Raw genomic sequence first — 18,878 nt, 5'->3', positions numbered from 1 at the left:
AAAAGCTGTAGACACGGGCGGCGTGATAACAAAGGAGTTGAGAATCTGCATCCATGTACTTTTATATTCTTTATCTCTTCCTGTCCACCCCGGTGCCTCTGATAGCTTTGTACCTAGCAGCGAGCTGCTGATTAGCAGCTTTCAAACTTGAATTGTATTGCAATTTGCAGCCTTTGAGAACAAATTGCGATAGCATCACCATTTTGAACTTGGCTCTTCCAGACAGGTCCCGAAGAGGTGTAACCTCCCTGTCGATGTGGCAGCGTTTTTGGTTCGGCAGCGTTTCTGTTGCATTGGGTTTCCATCTGTCACTGCCACGGGCACCAGGGTTTTGGCCAGACTTTGCTTTGGCTGTTGTTTAGACACAATAAACACAAACAAAGACAGGAGACAGTAATATACTTTTAAAACCATCCGTTCCAAGTTTACCTACTGAGGCTATTACACAAAGCACCCCTTTCAAGGTGAATGAACATGCCATCTAGGTAAAGCTGAAAGTGCTCAGATTGACATGCCAAATCCCAACAGGGAAAAAATAAAGTGCATTCAAATGAATTCTGCTGGATAGCAGCTGGTGCCTGCAGCTGACGCTCTTGTTGTTTTTCAGTTCCTCGCTTCACACCTCTCTCCCTGTTCCTGTGCGGTGAAGTGAGAGGTGTGTGAGGTGGAGGTATTGACAAGCTTGCCAACTAGAAAGGGGATTTGAGCAGACTGACAGTGAGGAAATGATACTGTCGGGGTTACACCAGCTCACGTACCACGCAACTCTACACCCCCCCGGGGATGTTGGATTTGCATCGCAATAGGGCATGTTTGCTTGAGTGCAACATACCACTGAAAGTTTCAAAGTCAAATTACTTCCGTAGAGTAAGAGAAGTCCTCGTTACACACACTGGTAGCCAGCTGGCAGTGGTCGCGGCGTCTTCACATAGTCTGAATGAGTCACCGGGCCGATTTACAGTCGCCCTTTGCTCTTGGAGGCAGGAGATTATGCTGTGCAGAGGAAGCACGCCTTCTGTGCGCTCCAAGCCGTGGAGCTGTGGATGTGAGCTGAGCTGAATAAAAACTAAACAACTTGCTTTACTCGCCGAGTCATACTTTGAATTCCTTTGGACACATGCAGCAAATGTGTTCATTTATTTTAAACTCTATGCTGCTTTGATAGCACAGACAGTTACATATTACCAGCATATTCAGAGAGATGAAATAATTGACAGTAAATTGATAGTAAATTTAGCAAACAACCAGTTTCTTCTGTCATTTCTGCTTCATTACTACTAACTTCTCTTACACTTTCACCAAGTACTCACTTCTCATACCTGCACCTAAATGGCAACTTCCAACTTCTCTGAGACACATGTGAGCTTTTATACACCAACAGAAGATAACATGTGACACAGCTGTCCAGCTGTTTTGAACTCTTGCAATTTTTTGTCATTTTCACTACAACTACCTTTTGTAAAGGACTGCTGGGCTCGTCTGTATAATGGGAATATCATCAGACAGGAACTGCCTGCTGAACTATTCCTAGTTGCTCATGAAGAAATTAAACCTGTTGCTCTGTGCAAGTAGATTAAATATGCACTAATTACAGCAAATTCCCATCAAAGTGTTTATCAACCAACTGTAAGGCACAATCAACTTTGAGAAATTAGCTTGTGAATTTAGCATTTAGACCTCCAGCAGTATTCTGGTATTGTGTACCGTTCCTCTAGTGTGCCTCTACTGGCCTTTTTCTTTATAATTATATTGTATTTCTGCCTCTGCCTTCTGCTTCTTTCTCCTTTATTACCCTCCTGATTTTGCATTCACACAGTGACAATAACCAGCCAACAGCAAAGGTGCTTTTTCCGTTTTTTTTCTCTTGTCCCTGCTTGCTTGGCTGCCCTGTGGTCTATGGTGTGGCTGTGTGTTTACTGCTCCAGTGTTGTTTTACAGGCCCAGCAGGTGTGACCAGGGTTCGGCAGTGTGGGCCAAGAACCAGATGGTTTCATGACTCAGGTGCTCCATGCCTGGGTAACCTGCCAGCTGCAGGTGTCTACGGTCCATCCTGATTGATTCTCTATCTCTCTTGGCTTTCTGGCTCATCTTGGGCTGTATGTGTAGCCAGTCTGGAATGGGTCAGCCAGACCTATAGTGAGGTGTGTTCACTGACATTTACCTTGATGGATTCAGACGCATTGCAAGATTGAGGGGAAAAGGGAAATGTGGAACGGGTAAGACAAGACGGTGGCTGGATGAAATGTCATGGTGCTAGCTGGATTGGGTGCAAACTGTCCACCATAATTGCAGAGAGGTGGTAAAATGTGCCGAGCGTTCTTTAACATGGGTGTGGCTGTTTCAAATTCTGGATCAATATCAGATCTGTACATATGGACACAAAAGATAAACAATACAACAAAGTTATTCTACCTCGATCTATTCAGCTTACAGAAAACAATGCCTTAAAGCAGGGGTGGGAAACTCCAGGCCTCGAGGGCTGGTGTCCTGCAGGTTTTAGATGTGTCCTTGATCCAACACAGCTGATTTAAATGGCTAAATGACCTCCTCACCATGTCTTGAAATTCTCCAGAGGCCTGGTAATGAACTAATCATATGATTTAGGTGTGTTGACCCAGGGTGAGATCTAAAAGCTGCAGGACACCGGCCCTTAAAGCCTGCGGTTCCCCACCGCTGCCTTAAACAAAAGAAAAAAAGCACACGCGGTGAAATAAAGTCCAGTTTGGGAAGATACCGTTTTTCAGCACTTGTTTTTATGGATCAATACTAAAAAAAAACAGGTGAAATAATTCTCAATAATAAAGACATTAGAATGCATGAAAGACGCAGACTCTGACAGGAATGTGTTCCCTTCATTTTCCTTTGCCTCTCTCAATCTCCCTTCTTCCAGTGTCTGATTGCATTTAGCCTCACATACAGATAGTCCATGTACACATACTCACACATCACTTCTAACAGCCTTCACAGCCTTTCTCTCAACCTCTTCCTGCCCGGCGCTCCTCAGCAAATATCTGGTATAGCGGTCTCCATCTCTATCTATCGATGCACTCTGAATTCTCGAGGCGCTATTGATTCCCAGCAGAGGTGACATTTACTGTGTGCTCTCCCAAGTCATTGCCTTAATCACCTGACTGGTCCTTCACACTTGAACTAAATCAGATGTCAAACTCTCAAGTGATGAGCTGACCCGCTGTTACTCCTCACGAATGAATATGAGTTGACTGACATCATAATTGCAACGACAAAAAACAGCAACCTGAGCCACTCGGCCCTCATACCCTTAGTCAGCCTCGTCTGTCATTTTAATCAATACTACTATCTACTCATCTCTGTAAAGACAACTTTTGCACTTTTTACTTTGTTTACTGCCTCATAAAATACTGACCTTGTGATGATCGTGGTGCACTTTTCATTCCACGTTCATTTTTGCACTTTTCACCTTAATGCTGTGAACAGATCTGATGATGGGACTGCCTGATCTAAATGCTAGAGGTAAAAAATATGGATGCTTCGCTCCTAATTGAGCATTCCTCGTCGGCATTAGAGGGCTAATATCAACCTAAAGACATGCACTCCGAGTAGCTGTCAATAGATAACTGTATATATATATTTCTCCACCAAAAAGCTAATGTATACAAAACCCATCCAGCCCCAATTTTTTCTTCGCAATTTTATTATTTTGTCCTCGTTTAAAATGTAATAAGGCTTTTATGAGCTCTACAAACACGACTTCCAACCACAAGAAAACACTTCATTCAGAAATCCAACAACTTTTTTAAACATAATTATTTATTTATTAGAAAAAGGTTCATCAAAAGTGGAGTAAAAAAAATAGGAACAGAAAAAAAATCTCTTTTGTGGATTTTCTGGTTTTATGACTGATTAATGTTGAGCTGCATAATAGTCTTTTAATAACTGCATTGTTACTATAAATACAGAGAATTTGTATTTGTTCAGATGCATAAATACGTCTAACAGACCGTATTCAAGTCTCACCAATAACAGAACCAACAACAAAAGTGAGCATAGCGTTGGTGCTGGTGATGATGTTTTATTCTATTTTTCCAACATTTGGTATTTCGCCCATTTTGGATGAATGATGGTATCTCCTTGAAAGTAGATTACATTGATCTTGCACACATTTATCCAAAGTTGTCCTGCAGTTTTTCAATGATTGCTCAAACTTCTACTTTATATTACTCCAGTTGTGTGTTGGTTTCAGATTAGGTTGCACACTTTTTCTTTTCTTTTCTTTTTTCTTTTCTTTTCTTTTCTTGTTGGAAAACTTAATTGACTTGGTTAATTAAATGTCCATTAATACTTTTCATTCTTTTTCAGATACTAAACCAGTGATATGTTCATTAATAATGTAATTTGTTAATAATATAGTGTATATATTATTTGCGTTTCACTTTTTATTTGCTTTTGAGTTTCACTAGTTGTTTGCTTAGGTTTACAAATCCATAATGTTCTTGTGTCTTAGTATTATTATAATTTTTTGTGTTATTAATATTAATAATAATGATTATATGTTATCATATTCCCTTGGGGCCGACTGTGGTTCAGGGGGTTGGGAAGCTCATCTTGTAACCGGAAGGTCGCCGGTTCGATCCCCACCTCTGTCTGTCCTGGTCGTTGTGTCCTTGGGCAAGACACTTCACCCTACTGCCTACTGGTGTTGGCCAGAGGGGCCGATGGTGCGATATGGCAGTCAGTCTGCCCCAGGGCAGCTGTGGCTACAACTGTAGCTTGCCTCCACCAGTGTGTGAATGAATAGTGGAATTGTAAAGCGCTTTGACTGTCTAGAAAAGTGCTATATAAATGCAATCCATTATTATTATGTGTCTTGGTGGTGGTTAGCACCATCCCCTCACCTCAGCCCTCAGTTTGCTGGAACTTTTCTATGTGAAGTTTTGCATGTTCTCCGCATACCTCTGTGGCCTCTCTGGCTTCTTCCTTCATCTCACACACTTGCATGTTGTTGATCCTAAATTGCCCGTGAATGTGAGCATGAAAGGTCGTCTCTGTCTCTCTATGTTAACCCTGCAAAACACTGGCGACCGGTGCAGGGTGTACCCCACGTCTAAGCTTGTGACAGCTTGGATAGGCTGCAGCTCAAATGCACGGATAGATGGGAATTTGTTTTTTCTTCTCTTTCTTTCTGTTTTTAAATTATAAAACCAAAAGAAATAAGATGAAAGAGTATAACAGTAAATAATTTAACATTTAGCAAAATGATAAAGGGGTGGTCAGAGTTTTGTCTTTTGTTTTCTTTGGATGGGATCTGATCATCTTTCTTTTTTGGCTGATTCAATATTGAAGAGTAAAGCAGAGTCATAAGTAATACAGCAAGCTGAAAATAGAATTTTATTAGATCCAAATGATCCTGCTGTCTGACACTTACCATTTGCATGACTTGTTTACTCCACTCCTCTCTCTCATGTTGTCCACATATCCTGCTAAATGCTTTCTGATTTATTTATCTCCTTGGCTCTGTGTCCATCATCTCATTAAACTGTTACATAATACACAATTTTCAGTTGTTTGACCAAGATAATTGTTCCGGCCGAAGAGGTATTTTCATACAGCCGAGGCTCTTTGTTCCCTAAGACCAGACCATAGCAACCCCTCTGTGTAGCACTCTGGCAAACATATACAGAGCCAGTTACTGCTGAACAATGAGAGCCTCAAAGAAACATCAAAAAGAACCGAGGGACTGGAGTGAACTCGGCATAAAAACAAACAAATGAAAAATAATTACTTTCATTGAACCCAACAGATAAAAATACTGTGAAGTTGAGGAATCATTTAATAGTTTTTCTATATGTGCATTTATATTTTTATCATGTCCGTGTTGGCGTACACAGGCAGGGTCTTCATTGAACTTCATTGTCAAGAACAATTTAGCATAAAATTTTGTCAGACAGCCAGTTGTTGTCAGGTAATTTCAAATGTAAGATTTCTGTTAGCTCAACAAACATCAGCAAACACACAAATTGCTTATGTGCAGTCTGTTGCAGTGTGTTGCTGGCTAAAGGTACAGCTGCTGTATTTCTAGGGAGAGAAAAGAATGCGGGATAAGTTCACTCAGAGATGGAGAAAGATATAAGACAGGCAGGACAGGAACGGGAAAAAAGAGGTTATACCTAAAGGTAAGGTCAGTCGTACTTGATACACTGCAGATCTAGAAATGACTTTGTGCAGGATAAACAGATTTGCTTGCAATACTGTGGTGAATTTACAGTAAAGCACTGTGTTTGACTGGTGCACAGCAGCTGTGGTGTTCATGGTCACTGTCAAGTTACATTAAGTATAGGAAATTAATCTGCATTTAAGCTGATGATGCTTAGATTAATTTCCTCAATTCCACTCTTATACCAACTGTATACAGTGTAGGATAAAGACAGCACAGAGTGGGCTGTCACTGTAGGACATGGAAATCAGCCAGGACAGCTCATGAAACATCTGCTGACATCTTGTTGAATTCAGTTATGTAAATCCACAAAGAGCAGCAGGTCAGCTGATCACAGCCTGCACTGGTGCTCACATTAGTAATTATAGGAGGTTGTGATTCTGTGTCCAACACCGAGCCACTACAACTGATCCTAGGGTTCCCCAACCTGCTGAATCCCACTTTAACCCCTGAGTGTTTGGGTGTGAAGGCAAATTCACCATCTACAATGTAAACAACTAAATAGAGTTAAATTACATTTCTTTCACTGCTTGTGTCCTACATAACAGATTCATACATTCATTAGAATTTCATTCAAATAACATTTGTATTCTCATGTACTTATATTTTATTACTATATTGATACAGCAAAAGGTTTAGTTGACTTTGTATAAAAATATCTGGTATCATTTCTCTTTGAGGTGTTACTTTTTCCTTTCTTAGTCTGAGTACATTTCAGAGACTGTACTTTTTACTTTTACTTCAGTAAAGAAGTTGATTCAGTACTTCAGGTGTTACTGGAGTATTTTGTACTTCTACTTAAGTAAAGAATATCGTTACTTTTACCACCTCTGGTGTATGTAATGACCTCTATGGCCTTGTGGTGGACAAAGCTTGTTTACCATGGAGCTGGATCTTGATACACAATTACGGCAAAGCTTTGTGTCTTTTAAGTCATATCTTATATCATGAAATAAATATTTCAGCATGAAATTTTGTTTGTATTTTAAAACAATGGTGCAAAAAAATTATAAAATAGAAGAAATAAGACAATAAAACAACAAGTGTAAATGTGAATGTACTGTATATGGTTATTTGTGAATGACTGGTTACTTGTCAGTCCTCTTGCTTAATAGGAGGCAGGTCAGTATAATGTTAGTACAATGAGCCGCTGAGATTAAACTGTATTTGTGGAAAAAAAGTGTTAATTGACCCTGTAGCACAATAACATTTCACATTAGAGGAAATGAAATATTGTGACTGCTGCATTTGCATAAAATCACCCCCCTTAATTTAAGTTCAGTATGTAGACATATTTAGATTTTTTCTATTAGTGACTGACTGATCTCTTCATCTCTCGGCTGCTCCTTTACACTGTGACACAAACACTAAGACTAACTAACACTACGCAGTTTTGCAAACCTGTGAAATCATTTGAAGTGATAAAATGATCAACCTTCACAGTTTCAAAGTTGCTGTAACTGTAGTATATCTATGAAACAAAGGTTTTAAAAAATGTTATCAGAGATACATTTCAGAAAGTGAGAGCTGTGAAATTATTTATTTCTTATTCTCGGTAAAAACATGAGGCTTTTAAGAATAGTAGAGTTCTGTGAGGTTTATGAAGAGATGCAGGGCACCAGGAGACCATTGGAAAATGTATAATTACAATAACTCTATAAAATCAGAAATTGTACCCCACGATATTTTCTTAGCGTTAGCCCCAACTGGTTCACACATATTAATCACACCTTGGATGGTTCCTGGCTTAAAACTCTCTTGTACACCTCTTCGAGTGGTTATCCAAGGCTTTGAGTCTTTGCTTGGTATCTGTGTGGACAGCTTGCGGTACAGCTCTGATGGATGGCTAACTTCCCTCTGTGCTGCCTTCATCGTGGCCTCTGATCCTAACGTTGTTCCTCGCTTCCATTCAACGCGTTCAACGCACCTTTTGTTCATCCCCCAGGATGTGGGGATGATGACACCCTGGCTCCACCTTGCTAAAGTATTTGTTGCACCTCATCAGTCTCTAGTAAACTGCCTGGAGATTTTTTTTAATGATACAAAATTTACCTGGAATATTACAAAATGTTTCTAACCTTATTTCTGACAGTGTTGGTGCCACCTTGGATCTTCCACAAAATACTCTATCATGACTTGTTTGAAAAAAGTAAATCACACTTAAAAAACTATTATTTATATATTATTCCAATGACAACACATATTTTTAATGCTGGACATAAAAACTGTAGGTAAAAAGAACAATAACCTGAAAGAAAAGCTGTCCTATCATTAGCTCTTTTTAACAGCATACCCTTAATCAATGTGAAGTATTAGTGTTGCTCTGATATGTTCCAGCCTAGAGGATGTTTGGTTTGAAAATCCCTTCAGTCATTTTACAGCCTGTTTCCATGGGAATATCCACCCTTTAAAGGAATCCTCCTTTGAAAAACAGGGGCTAAACTTTTTTCGCCTTTAAATATTTCTATAACCCGAATAAATGAGTTTTTTTGCTCTTTTTGAGAAAGACAGTTTACCAGTAAAAAGTCAAGGAGGGTAGTTTTAAATTTAAATTGTAAAGTAGCACATTGAGAAAAAGACAAAAATCTATGAACACTAAAAATAAAAAAGAAATAAAGCCATACTCGTGTGTCGAGTAACACCTGAAGAGCCAAACTCAGAGGAGAAAATATCGAATCACACAGACAAAGACTATCGTTGTTATTTGGTTTAAACTGTAATGTAAAAACTGATCGTTCTAACACTCTCACCATAATAAGTTGTGCATGTGTAAATATGCAGTTTCTGAGTAGTACTACTCAGAAAAGGTTTGTTGTAAAAACTAGAAAGGAAGATTTATATGAGGTCTGTGGTCCAAGGACACATTAGCTGCTAGCATCACACAGCTCAACTCCCGATGCCTTATGTTTGGGTCAGAGGTGAAACTGTGGGGGGAAAAGTCAGAAGAATTCCTACAGTGTTAGAAGTGCAACACTAAGTTGGTGATATTTAATAGTTGAGTATTGCTGCTTTTTCTTTGCCACGGCTTATTTACATATCTGCTCTTTGCTTTTGCTGTTTATTTAGGGGAATTGCATCTTTAAAAATGTGTTTCTGTTATTCCAGCTTTGGTCTGAACCACGCGCTTATCTGTGATATTCTGACTGTTGGTGTTTTCTGTGTTGCAGGTTGCCCATGTGGGTGGCCAAGGGGATGGTGGCCACGAGGGCTGTGTGCCTGGCTTCCAGGTCAAAAAGTACCAGGTGATGTACAGAGGTCCTTTCCAGAAAGGACAACGCCTTCTTCAAGGTCAGTAAATTGGTTAAATTCTCTAATTTCACACCACAATTCAAACCAACACAAATATCCTTTCCTTCATCTGTCTGGGTTTGGAGGATTTGACCAGCAGCATATTACGGGGATCTAGGCAGAGCAGCAGGTTCCTACCGGGTCAAGGTGGAATTATGTGTGTGTGCATGTTCATTAAAATTCATTTGATTATAAACATGGGGTAAAACGGGTTGCTTCTGTGCACCACAGTGACAACAACAACATCCTTTTTGTCTGCAAATGAATTATTCTCCTTGATTGAATGATATTTACTAAAGTATTTTCGCTCTTTGTTCCTCCCCTGAAGACAGCTTTGAGCTGCTTAGTTAACTGTGTGTGCTGTGTGCTCATATGCAAGCGTGTTTGCTGGAGCTTTTGAGTCCCAGTTCAACGGTTACATGCTCGAGTTGACTTAGCTTTCTGCAAAGCTCCAGTCCCTAACAGACTCTGAGTTGCATTTTCCTCTGTATGCAGAAAATTGCGTTTGATCTCAGCAGGTTTAAAATCAAAACCTTTAAGATTTAAGAGTTCGAAGAGTTCACAGCTGACGAGTCCATGTCACGGAGGCTTAGTTCTGTCTCTGAGCCACTTGTGAGTCAGTCTTGTCACTCCTAAGTTAATGCAGTGACCAGTTAGTTTCCCCACAGCCTCCTGCACATGTCCAATCTCAACTCGATATTGCAACCACAACTTATTGGTCCATTTTGCTCCTTTGGGGCACTCTGGCAATGCCCATCTAGACAACTTCACTTGGTCTCTACAGAGATCAGCAATAATGTCTGCTGGCTAGCAGTCTGCTCCTTTGGGGTTGTGAGTTATGGCGTCTTTCCACAGAAATCGACAAGGCGAAGTCAGCTAGCGGTAGTTTTATTGCAGAGCTGAGTTTCTACTTATTTATTTGCTTAATAATTCATTTTTCCACTCATTTGTTATTTTATTTGTATAACATGATGAAATACAAACAAAATATGTAAATTGAAATGAGAATAATTTATGGCGTCTTATTCATTCTGTCATTTATTGAGGAACTTGTTTTCATTCCCCTCTCATTATTCAACCTCTTCTTTCTTTATTTAATCATCCCCACTATTCTTCTCCGCATTAAGAAGCTACACCTGCAGAATGTAATCACCTGCCTCACTGACATGCGCATATTGTGTTGCATCTATATACACAGCAGTAACAGGCTGACTTCTTTTGAGCTCACAGTGCTTTTAGTGCTTGTCGAGTTTCTTTGTGTGGCATTCACCTGATGGACAGCTTTTCCAATTGAAAATACATACTTTCCTGCCTATACAGCAAAATATGACAAATCTAAGAATTTCTCCTTCAATCTTCTTTCTTCTTTTTCAGCTTTATTGTATTTGATTTGGTCAGCCAGCGAGGCACTTTGTCATCTGGAGGTTCAGTGGTGCGTGTAGTAGGAGACAGAACTCAGTTCTGCTTTAGTGCCCTGCTCTGGGACAACACAGTGGTTCCATTACCTTGAATATGCTCCTGTCAGCAGAAACACCTCTCACCATTGGGGGGTGGGGGGTCCCACTGCTCACAGAAGTATAGGCATGTTAGTGGCCACACGCGTACATGCATATAAAACTGTGGGTTCGGGCTTGTTGTGCATTTGTTACAAAGAAAACCCGAGATGCATGCTGGGAGCGCCTATTTGCTCGTAGCTGTTCAACAGAAATCTTCTACTTTAAATACTTGTTTGATCATTTCAAATGTTTCTTAAAGATTTAATCGCTTGTACAAACACTGCACTTCAATAGCTGCTAAAGCTGAATAGCTTGTGAAAAGACCAGACGAATATGTGAAATATAGAAACCCAGAAAAAGAAACAGATAGGGGACGTGATTTCAGCATTCTGCGTTCAACAAAACATGTGTAATTAGTATTGACTGTATTGTTACGTTAGTGAATGCTGTGTAATACATCGCTGAATTGACCAGATGCAAGAATGTTAGATTCATGATGAAAATCAAAGCAAAATAACAGCATGTGGACAATGTGGGTGCATACTTTACAGTGTGTTTGTGTGATTTCAGAGTAAAATGGAAAACCGTTTGTTAGCATGAACTAAAGTCAGTGCTTTACGAGTACATCTCTGAGAGTATCGATGCTATTTTACCTCACTACCATCCATTTTGTTAAATTTGAACAAACTGTCCGCTGAGTGTGAGCAGGATGTATAAAGAGTGCCAGAGGCTGCAGCCAGGCTCAGTGACACATGCAGATTTATGTAAATGCTGCTCAGCCCAGTGCCACCTGCTGCAGACCTCCCTGTGTAATTACTAGTGGAGGGGCGGTCTGTTAGTGAGAGATACCTGTTGGCGCAGACCTGGGTTCAAGGACATCCATCTCGGCTAATGGGCATTTCTGAGAAACAAATGCATACAGAAATACAGTAACGGCGACTCTTTCTCTATCTGTCCAACTCTCGCTGGCTTTGCTGGCGCTTTGTTTATTACTCCGTCACTACTGCCTCGTAATTCCGTTCTACCTCTAGGTTTTACTCCAAGCATAGTTTTATTGCACCTTTTGTTTTTGCTCCTACTCATCTGGTTATTAAATTTAATATATGTGATAGAAATGTAGGCACATGGAAATGTGAAAATTATCACTGGAAAAAAAACCTGCTTATGACATCATAAATATTACAATTTTAACATAGTAAATATAAAGACCTTTTAAATTGTTACACTGCATATGTAAGGAGAAGCAGTGTGCTCCATCCTTTCCCTTCAGCTACATGTGATGCACACACAGCGAAACTCATTGTCTGTGTCAGGTTTTGTATAGTGAAACATTAAAAGCTTCAGCAGCGAACTTCACATCCCCGAATGCAGCAACTATGATGTGAAGGAGAAAAATAATCTGCTTCTGTCGACTGAATTCACCTCATGCAGCCTACAGCTCAATTTAAAAACTGTTCTGAACATCGACGTACCCTGAATGTTCTGAACAAAGAAGAAATTCATTTAAAAATATAAAAGCTTTAATAGAAAAGCCTGAAAACTGCGTTAAACAAGCAGCTGGGTTTATTAACGTAAAAGATGTTCGAGTCAGTGAGAAAGTCCTGCTATCTATCAAACAGCTGTTTTCACTGAAATTGATCCGTCACTTTAAATTTCATCTCTTTAATTTTGTGTAGTTTTACTGCAATAGCAACCACCACAGCGTCCATGCAGGACTTTCTGAAACGTACCATATCATCGCCGATATGTTTCTTTAAATAAGGGCATTTTTACATCTTTTACTATAGGTCGTTCACTCTGGCCTGGATCAGTTGATGAGTTTGTGAATGTTTCCCATCAGTTTAGTTTTTCACACAGAGAAAAAAAGTGTCTGGACCTCTTTAAGTTGCTTGAAGACCTCTCATCCGAGAAGCTTCTTCAGTCCTAAGGTCAAACAGAGAGTCCCAGATTTAAGCACTATGGGAGTGTCCCCAAAGAGGGTCATGGACCCCCATTGATCTTAGAGCTGAAGAGGCTTCTCAGATGAGAGGTGAAACGTCTTCAAGCAACTCAAAGAAGTCCAGACGCTTTTCTTTCCAAGCTCCTTAGACTACGATGACCTGGATGACTGAGAACCTTCACAGACATACAAACCACGTCAGATTATGGAGCCCCTTTATTGCTGAGATGCAGCAACAAACGTGAATACAGGAAGAAGGTGCTGTGTTCTGCACTACTGGAGAACACAGATCATTTACATTCATTTCACAGCTAATTGGTAACTCGTACAGACCTTTGCACATCTGTAGGACCTGCCACATTAAGAATACAAACCATACGTAGCTTAGGAAGTAATCATGTTCACACCACAAACAAACTCCTTTAGAGTTCTTCTGGAAACGCACCAGGAACGCCTCCTCAAAGGGTCTCAGTGCAGTTATTTTGGTCTGCACCCACATCTGTGCACAAACGAACCGCACCAAAGGGGAAAGAGTTCAATATGAATGAACTAAACACCACAGGTGTGAAAACACCCAAAATCTAATTACACTGCAACTGAAAACTGAACATAACATATAAGGAACAAAAAGCATTTCACACTTCCAGCAAGAAAATATTATGTAGATGAACAGAATACAAGCTGTTTGCTGAATAGCCCACGGCCTTGGATTGAAGGAGGAATTTGAAAGTGGATGACACCCTTATTTGTTTTACAGCAAGAACTGACAGATTTTGTTTGAGTATTTCAAATACCAGTGTTTGTCAGAGGGCTGAGATGCATTAGGTAGGTTCTGTGGTGAAAGAAAGATTAGACGTCCTCTTCTAAAAAGTTTCAGTTTGTTCTCTCAGTGGTTTATGAGCCGACGCTGAGAAACAGAGTGGAGAATATTTTGAAACTACGTTATGTCTCGCCTTATTTTGCACACTTGTTTGTTTCGTCACTGCCCTACGAGGCGACGCTAAAATCGATGTTTGCTGTCACCACCTTGGCAGGCAGAGCATCACTGAGGCTCTTACTGTGTAAAAATAAAGGACTTCTTCATGAGCAGTTATAGCCAGGAGGCATCATAGGAAGACATGACATACTGATAACTTATGCAAACTTTAGGAGGAAATACGGTGTGGATTTTATGGGGTACCCAGAGTTGAGGGCACGCCATGTGGACAGCTGATAAAATAGGGAGGAAAATGTAGAAAGCCACCTTATCTGTTTCCCGCAGAGCAAACCATAGCTCTGTAAAGGCTTTCCACAATCCCACCCCCAATCCCATGTGATTCCTCGTGAAAACATGGCAGCTTTTAGCATTCTACATAGCATTACTCATGCTTCTTAACTAAGCATTTCTGAAGACTTCAAAAAAATGACCTCAGGGAGGGTGGTCTTCTTCAGGCTTGGCATTGCTCGCCATAAGCCTTCCACTTTGTTCAGATACAGTCTTTGGAGCTCTCCTGGCTGGCGCAGGCCCCGAGGCACATTAACTGCATTGAGCTCTAAAGAGTTCTTCACTGGCACAATTCGTGTCTCTTGCCTGTATTCCCTTCGACTTTATCAATGAGGCAATTTAAAAGTACTTGAATTCTTATATATCCTAGTAGTTTTAGATAAACTGGACAAATGGAACAGCTCGCTCATCTGTTTTATGTTTGCTTCACTCCTGCTCGGCTCTGCTGTCCAAGTTCAGATGATAAAGTTTGCCGTCCTTCTTTCTCAGGGCCCGAGATGTTGTCTGTGGAATTTGTTTTGCTGCAAACCACAGACACAAGAACACAAAGACAGTTATCTGTGATCAAGTAGTCCATCATGTTGCACATGAAAGATGAGCTTTATCATTCATTTTCTGGGTTATTTAGTTCATATTTTTACTTCCGCAGCCACGCTTAAAAATATTGCTTTTCCACTGCTTGCAAATATTCACAATGTCACCGAGTACCTCGTTATTTTACCACTGTTACTTTAGACAAAAAGCCATCAAGCTGTCTCCAGTGAAAGAGGAATAACAGAAATGCAACGAGTGTATTTACAAGGTAGTGTAGTGAAAGCATATTTTAATCCCGAGCTTATTTGTATTCCACAGCAAAATGCCACTGGGCTCATAGCCAAATGCTTTTCTCTTGGTGTGTGCATAAAGTAAAGCAAATACCTTATTAAGAAGATGCCCTGTAAGGAGTCGGTGCGCGGCTATAAACAGCCTACCTTTTCTGTGGAATAAAACAGCTGTGCCCCTCACATTCTTGTGCTACTTACTAATTTTGGCAGCCCTGCTCTGCACCATTCTCAAACCACTGTCACCCTGACCGATGTTACCCCAGTCACCCACCCACTGTGCACCCACTCTGTCAACCAGAGACTGGGAATGCAGGGATTGATGTTTCTACTTACTATGTCCAGCATGGCAAGGTGCGTATCCGGATCATGCCACTCTCATGCCTGTAATGGTGCAGCATTAATCACTCACTGTACCCAGAGTTACCAGGACCTGCAGCTTCTTTTCCGGTGTATTTTTAATTTGACCATAAATCAAGGTGTGCTTTTGACAAATGACTGTAATTACAGGAAAGGCCATTACTGGCATGTGTGCATGTGTGGAGTATGTGAATGTGTGGGTGGATGTTTCACAGACAACATGTTTGTGCATTTGAGGATCGTATGTACAACATGTGAACTGTGGGTTTTGGTATTTGTTTTTAACAGCTGATATTGTTCATGAAAAACGGACTGACCTGGCTCACAGTTCATCCTTATATGGGTCAACTTGTGACTGGAGGCTTCTTTTAGGTTAGGATAGAGCTGGGGGTGAATGTATTTGCAGGAACAGGCGAGTAAATGCTGGAGGTTTTAGAGAAGCGATAGATCAAAACATGAAGCTCAAGTGGCAGCAGCTTCTTTTTTATGGCACATCACAAGTCATCAAGGAAAATGCCTTCCTGACATTTTCAGACTCCATTTGTAGGCAGCAAGGTACAAGGTGATATCTGTAGCAGTATTACTTAATATAATAATGTGGTTATTATAATAATATAATGTAAAAGGGTCTATCCATAGACTATAAACTGTATGGCTGTATCCACCATGGGGTCGCCTGTTGGTTTGGGAACTGTTGTTTTGAAGCCTTTAGCTGGAATGTTTGTTGTGGACATTTAGCATGTCCTGGGTCTGCCCCGGGACCTCCTCCCGGTCGGACATGCCCGGGACACCTCACCCAGGAGTCACCCTTCAGAAGAAGCTCATTTCCACTGCTTGTATCGGCGATCTTGTTCTTTCAGTCACTACACACAGCTCGTGACCATAGGTGAGGGTAGGGATGTAGATCGACCGGTAAATTGAGAGCTTCGCGCTAACACTCATCTCTCTCTAGGCCCCTCTGCGAATTGCTACCTTATCATGGTGGAGGGGTTAGTGTGTCCCAGGGATCCCAGGTGCTATGTTCTCCAGGGGCTTTTGCCCCCTGGTAGGCCATGGCAAACTGGTCCTGGGTGAGGGACCAGACAAAGAGCAATTCAGAAGATCCCTATGAGGAATAGTTCACCCTGCCCAGGATAGGGCTACAAGCCCGGGGAGCCTGCCCAAGGGAGAGCGTCTGGTGGACGGGCCTTAGTCCATCGGGCACAGCCTGAAAAAGGGACATCGGCCCATCCTCCTGCAGGTCCACCACCCGCAGGAGGCGCCGTAGGGGTCAAGCAACAAACAACATCAAACATCCATTAGCCTAATTTTTTAGCATAGCAGGTTGTCATTGAGACTAGATGTATTGGTAATTTTTTTTTTACTAAAATGTAATCAATGTTGTTCACTTTCACTAAGAATGTTATATGATGACATTAGTGACTGATGATATGTACAGTGCTGTGCAAATGTCCTGAGCCACCCATTCATACTTTTTTTTATTTTTCTTCCAAGGAGCCAGAGATGAATTTTTATCTTGAGGAATAGTTGTTCAGGTTAAATGTTTTCTTTGGACATTGGTGACTTTTTCACTCGTTTTCAGTCCAGTGCTTGTACTTAACCATTTTAATGGGATGGCTTTTTCTTGTTTGTTTGTTATGTCACTTACCACTGACCTTGATTTAAAATAATTCAATTCAATTCAATTCAATTCAATTCAGTTCAATTCAATTTTATTTATATAGCGCCAAATCACAACAAAAGTCGCCTCAAGGCGCAGAGAGGCGTGTAAGACTGCAACTCTGCTTCCTGGTCCCAACTCTGGATAGTCATATTTTGGGGAGTTTAATAAATTGGTCCATATTTCTAGAAATGAGAGCTGCTCCATCCAAAGTGGGATGGATGCCGTCTCTCCTAACAAGACCAGGTTTCCTCCAGAAGGTTTGCCAATTATCTATGAAGCCCACATCGTTTCTGGGACACCACTCAGACAGCCAGCAATTTAAGGAGAACATGCGGCTAAACATGTCACTCCTGGTCTGATTGGGGAGGGGACCAGAGAAAACTACAGAGTCCGACATTGTTTTGGCAAAGTTACACACCGATTCAATATTGATTTTAGTGACCTCCGATTGGTGTAACCGGGTGTCATTACTGCCGACGTGAATTATGATCTTACTGTATTTACGTTTACCCTTAGCCAGCAGTTTTAAATTTCCTTCAATGTCGCCTGCTCTGGCCCCTGGAAGACAATTGACTATGGTTGCCGGTGTCTCTAGCTTCATATGTCTGAGAACAGAATCGCCAATTACCAGAGTTTGACCCCCGGCGGGTGTGTCGCCGAGTGGGGAAAAACGGTTAGACACATGAACAGGTTGGTGGTGTACCTGGGGCTTCAGTTTAAGACTATGCTTCCTCCTCACCGTCACCCAGCCGCCCTCTTTCCCCAGCTGCTTGGGGTCTGCCGGGGAACAGCTAGCGGGGCCTACGCTATCATCGGCTGCACCAGCTACAGGGGCCTGGCTAGCTACGGGTGAATGAAGGGTGCGAAGCCGAGTCTCCAATTCAGTAATCCTGGCCTCCAGAGCTGCAAATATGCTACATTTGTTACAGGTATCATTACTGCTAAAGGAGGCCGAGGAGTAACTAAACATCTGACACAATGAGCAGGAAAGTGCAGGAGGGACAGGTGAAGTAGCCATGGTGCTAACGAGTCGGCTACGAGCTAAGCTAAGCTAGCAAAACAGTACAGAGACAGTGAGTGAATACTTTGGCTATAAATTAGGTAGTGAGTACACAGAAAGGGTGATTCAGATGAAGCACGTTAAGATTATACTATGAAAAAGGGATGTATCAAAAGATTTAAATTAAATTGCTAAGCAGAAAAGCTACTCAGAAACACCACTGTGTATAAATACATTTGGAGAATCGGATCCACCAGCTTCTACATTTCAACAAGACTGATTAAAATATTGATAAAACACATTGCTTGAGAATTTTCCACCATATTGAAAGTGGTACAACCGCCAGTGGCTAGGGGGAAAATGTGCATTTCCTGACTGGTTGGCAGTAATTCCTGGAGGTTGCTGGCTCTCGCTGGTTGAAATCAGTTGCAAAGAAGGTGCTGCACCAAAAAATCTCAAAAAAGTATGCTCTAAACTGAGAACGGAGAATTTGCAAAGATTTGTGCCTCAACACTGTGGCCAGCCTGTTTCAACACATCTCTCCACAACTCGTAGAGTAGCAGTCACGTTAGTAGACAAGTCCACCACTTCCATGGTTGCCATTCGGTCTCTGGCCTGGTCTGACTACAGCCTTGCTTACTTGACCCTACATTGTTGCCTCAAATGTTACATGTCGATAATGATAAACACGTTAAAGTAACGTGGTTAGAGGTCTGCAATACCTCAATATTGATGTTGCAAGAAATACTAGTGTCCCTCTTAACCTGCAGCAGCTGAGCAGCAATGGGAACAAGCTGTGAAGACCTGATACTCATACTGTTACTTTATTTATTTAGTTAGTTATTTATACCGTA

General features: G+C 41.1%; 1 protein-coding gene across 2 annotated transcripts in view; it reads left to right on the top strand.

The window, feature by feature from the left end:
* Positions 1-18,878, top strand: part of cdh13 (cadherin 13, H-cadherin (heart)) — a 356,939-nt gene that overhangs the window by 79,998 nt on the left and 258,063 nt on the right. For both annotated transcript variants that reach the window (XM_013272522.3, XM_013272523.3), the window contains exon 2: positions 9,361-9,481. In XM_013272522.3, coding sequence (XP_013127976.1) covers positions 9,361-9,481 — 121 coding nt within the window. The remainder of the gene's footprint in view (positions 1-9,360; positions 9,482-18,878) is intronic.

Source organism: Oreochromis niloticus, linkage group LG7 (genome assembly GCF_001858045.2).
Source record: "Oreochromis niloticus isolate F11D_XX linkage group LG7, O_niloticus_UMD_NMBU, whole genome shotgun sequence".
Taxonomy (NCBI): Eukaryota; Metazoa; Chordata; class Actinopteri; order Cichliformes; family Cichlidae; genus Oreochromis; species Oreochromis niloticus.
This window is presented reverse-complemented; position numbering and strand designations above follow the sequence as displayed.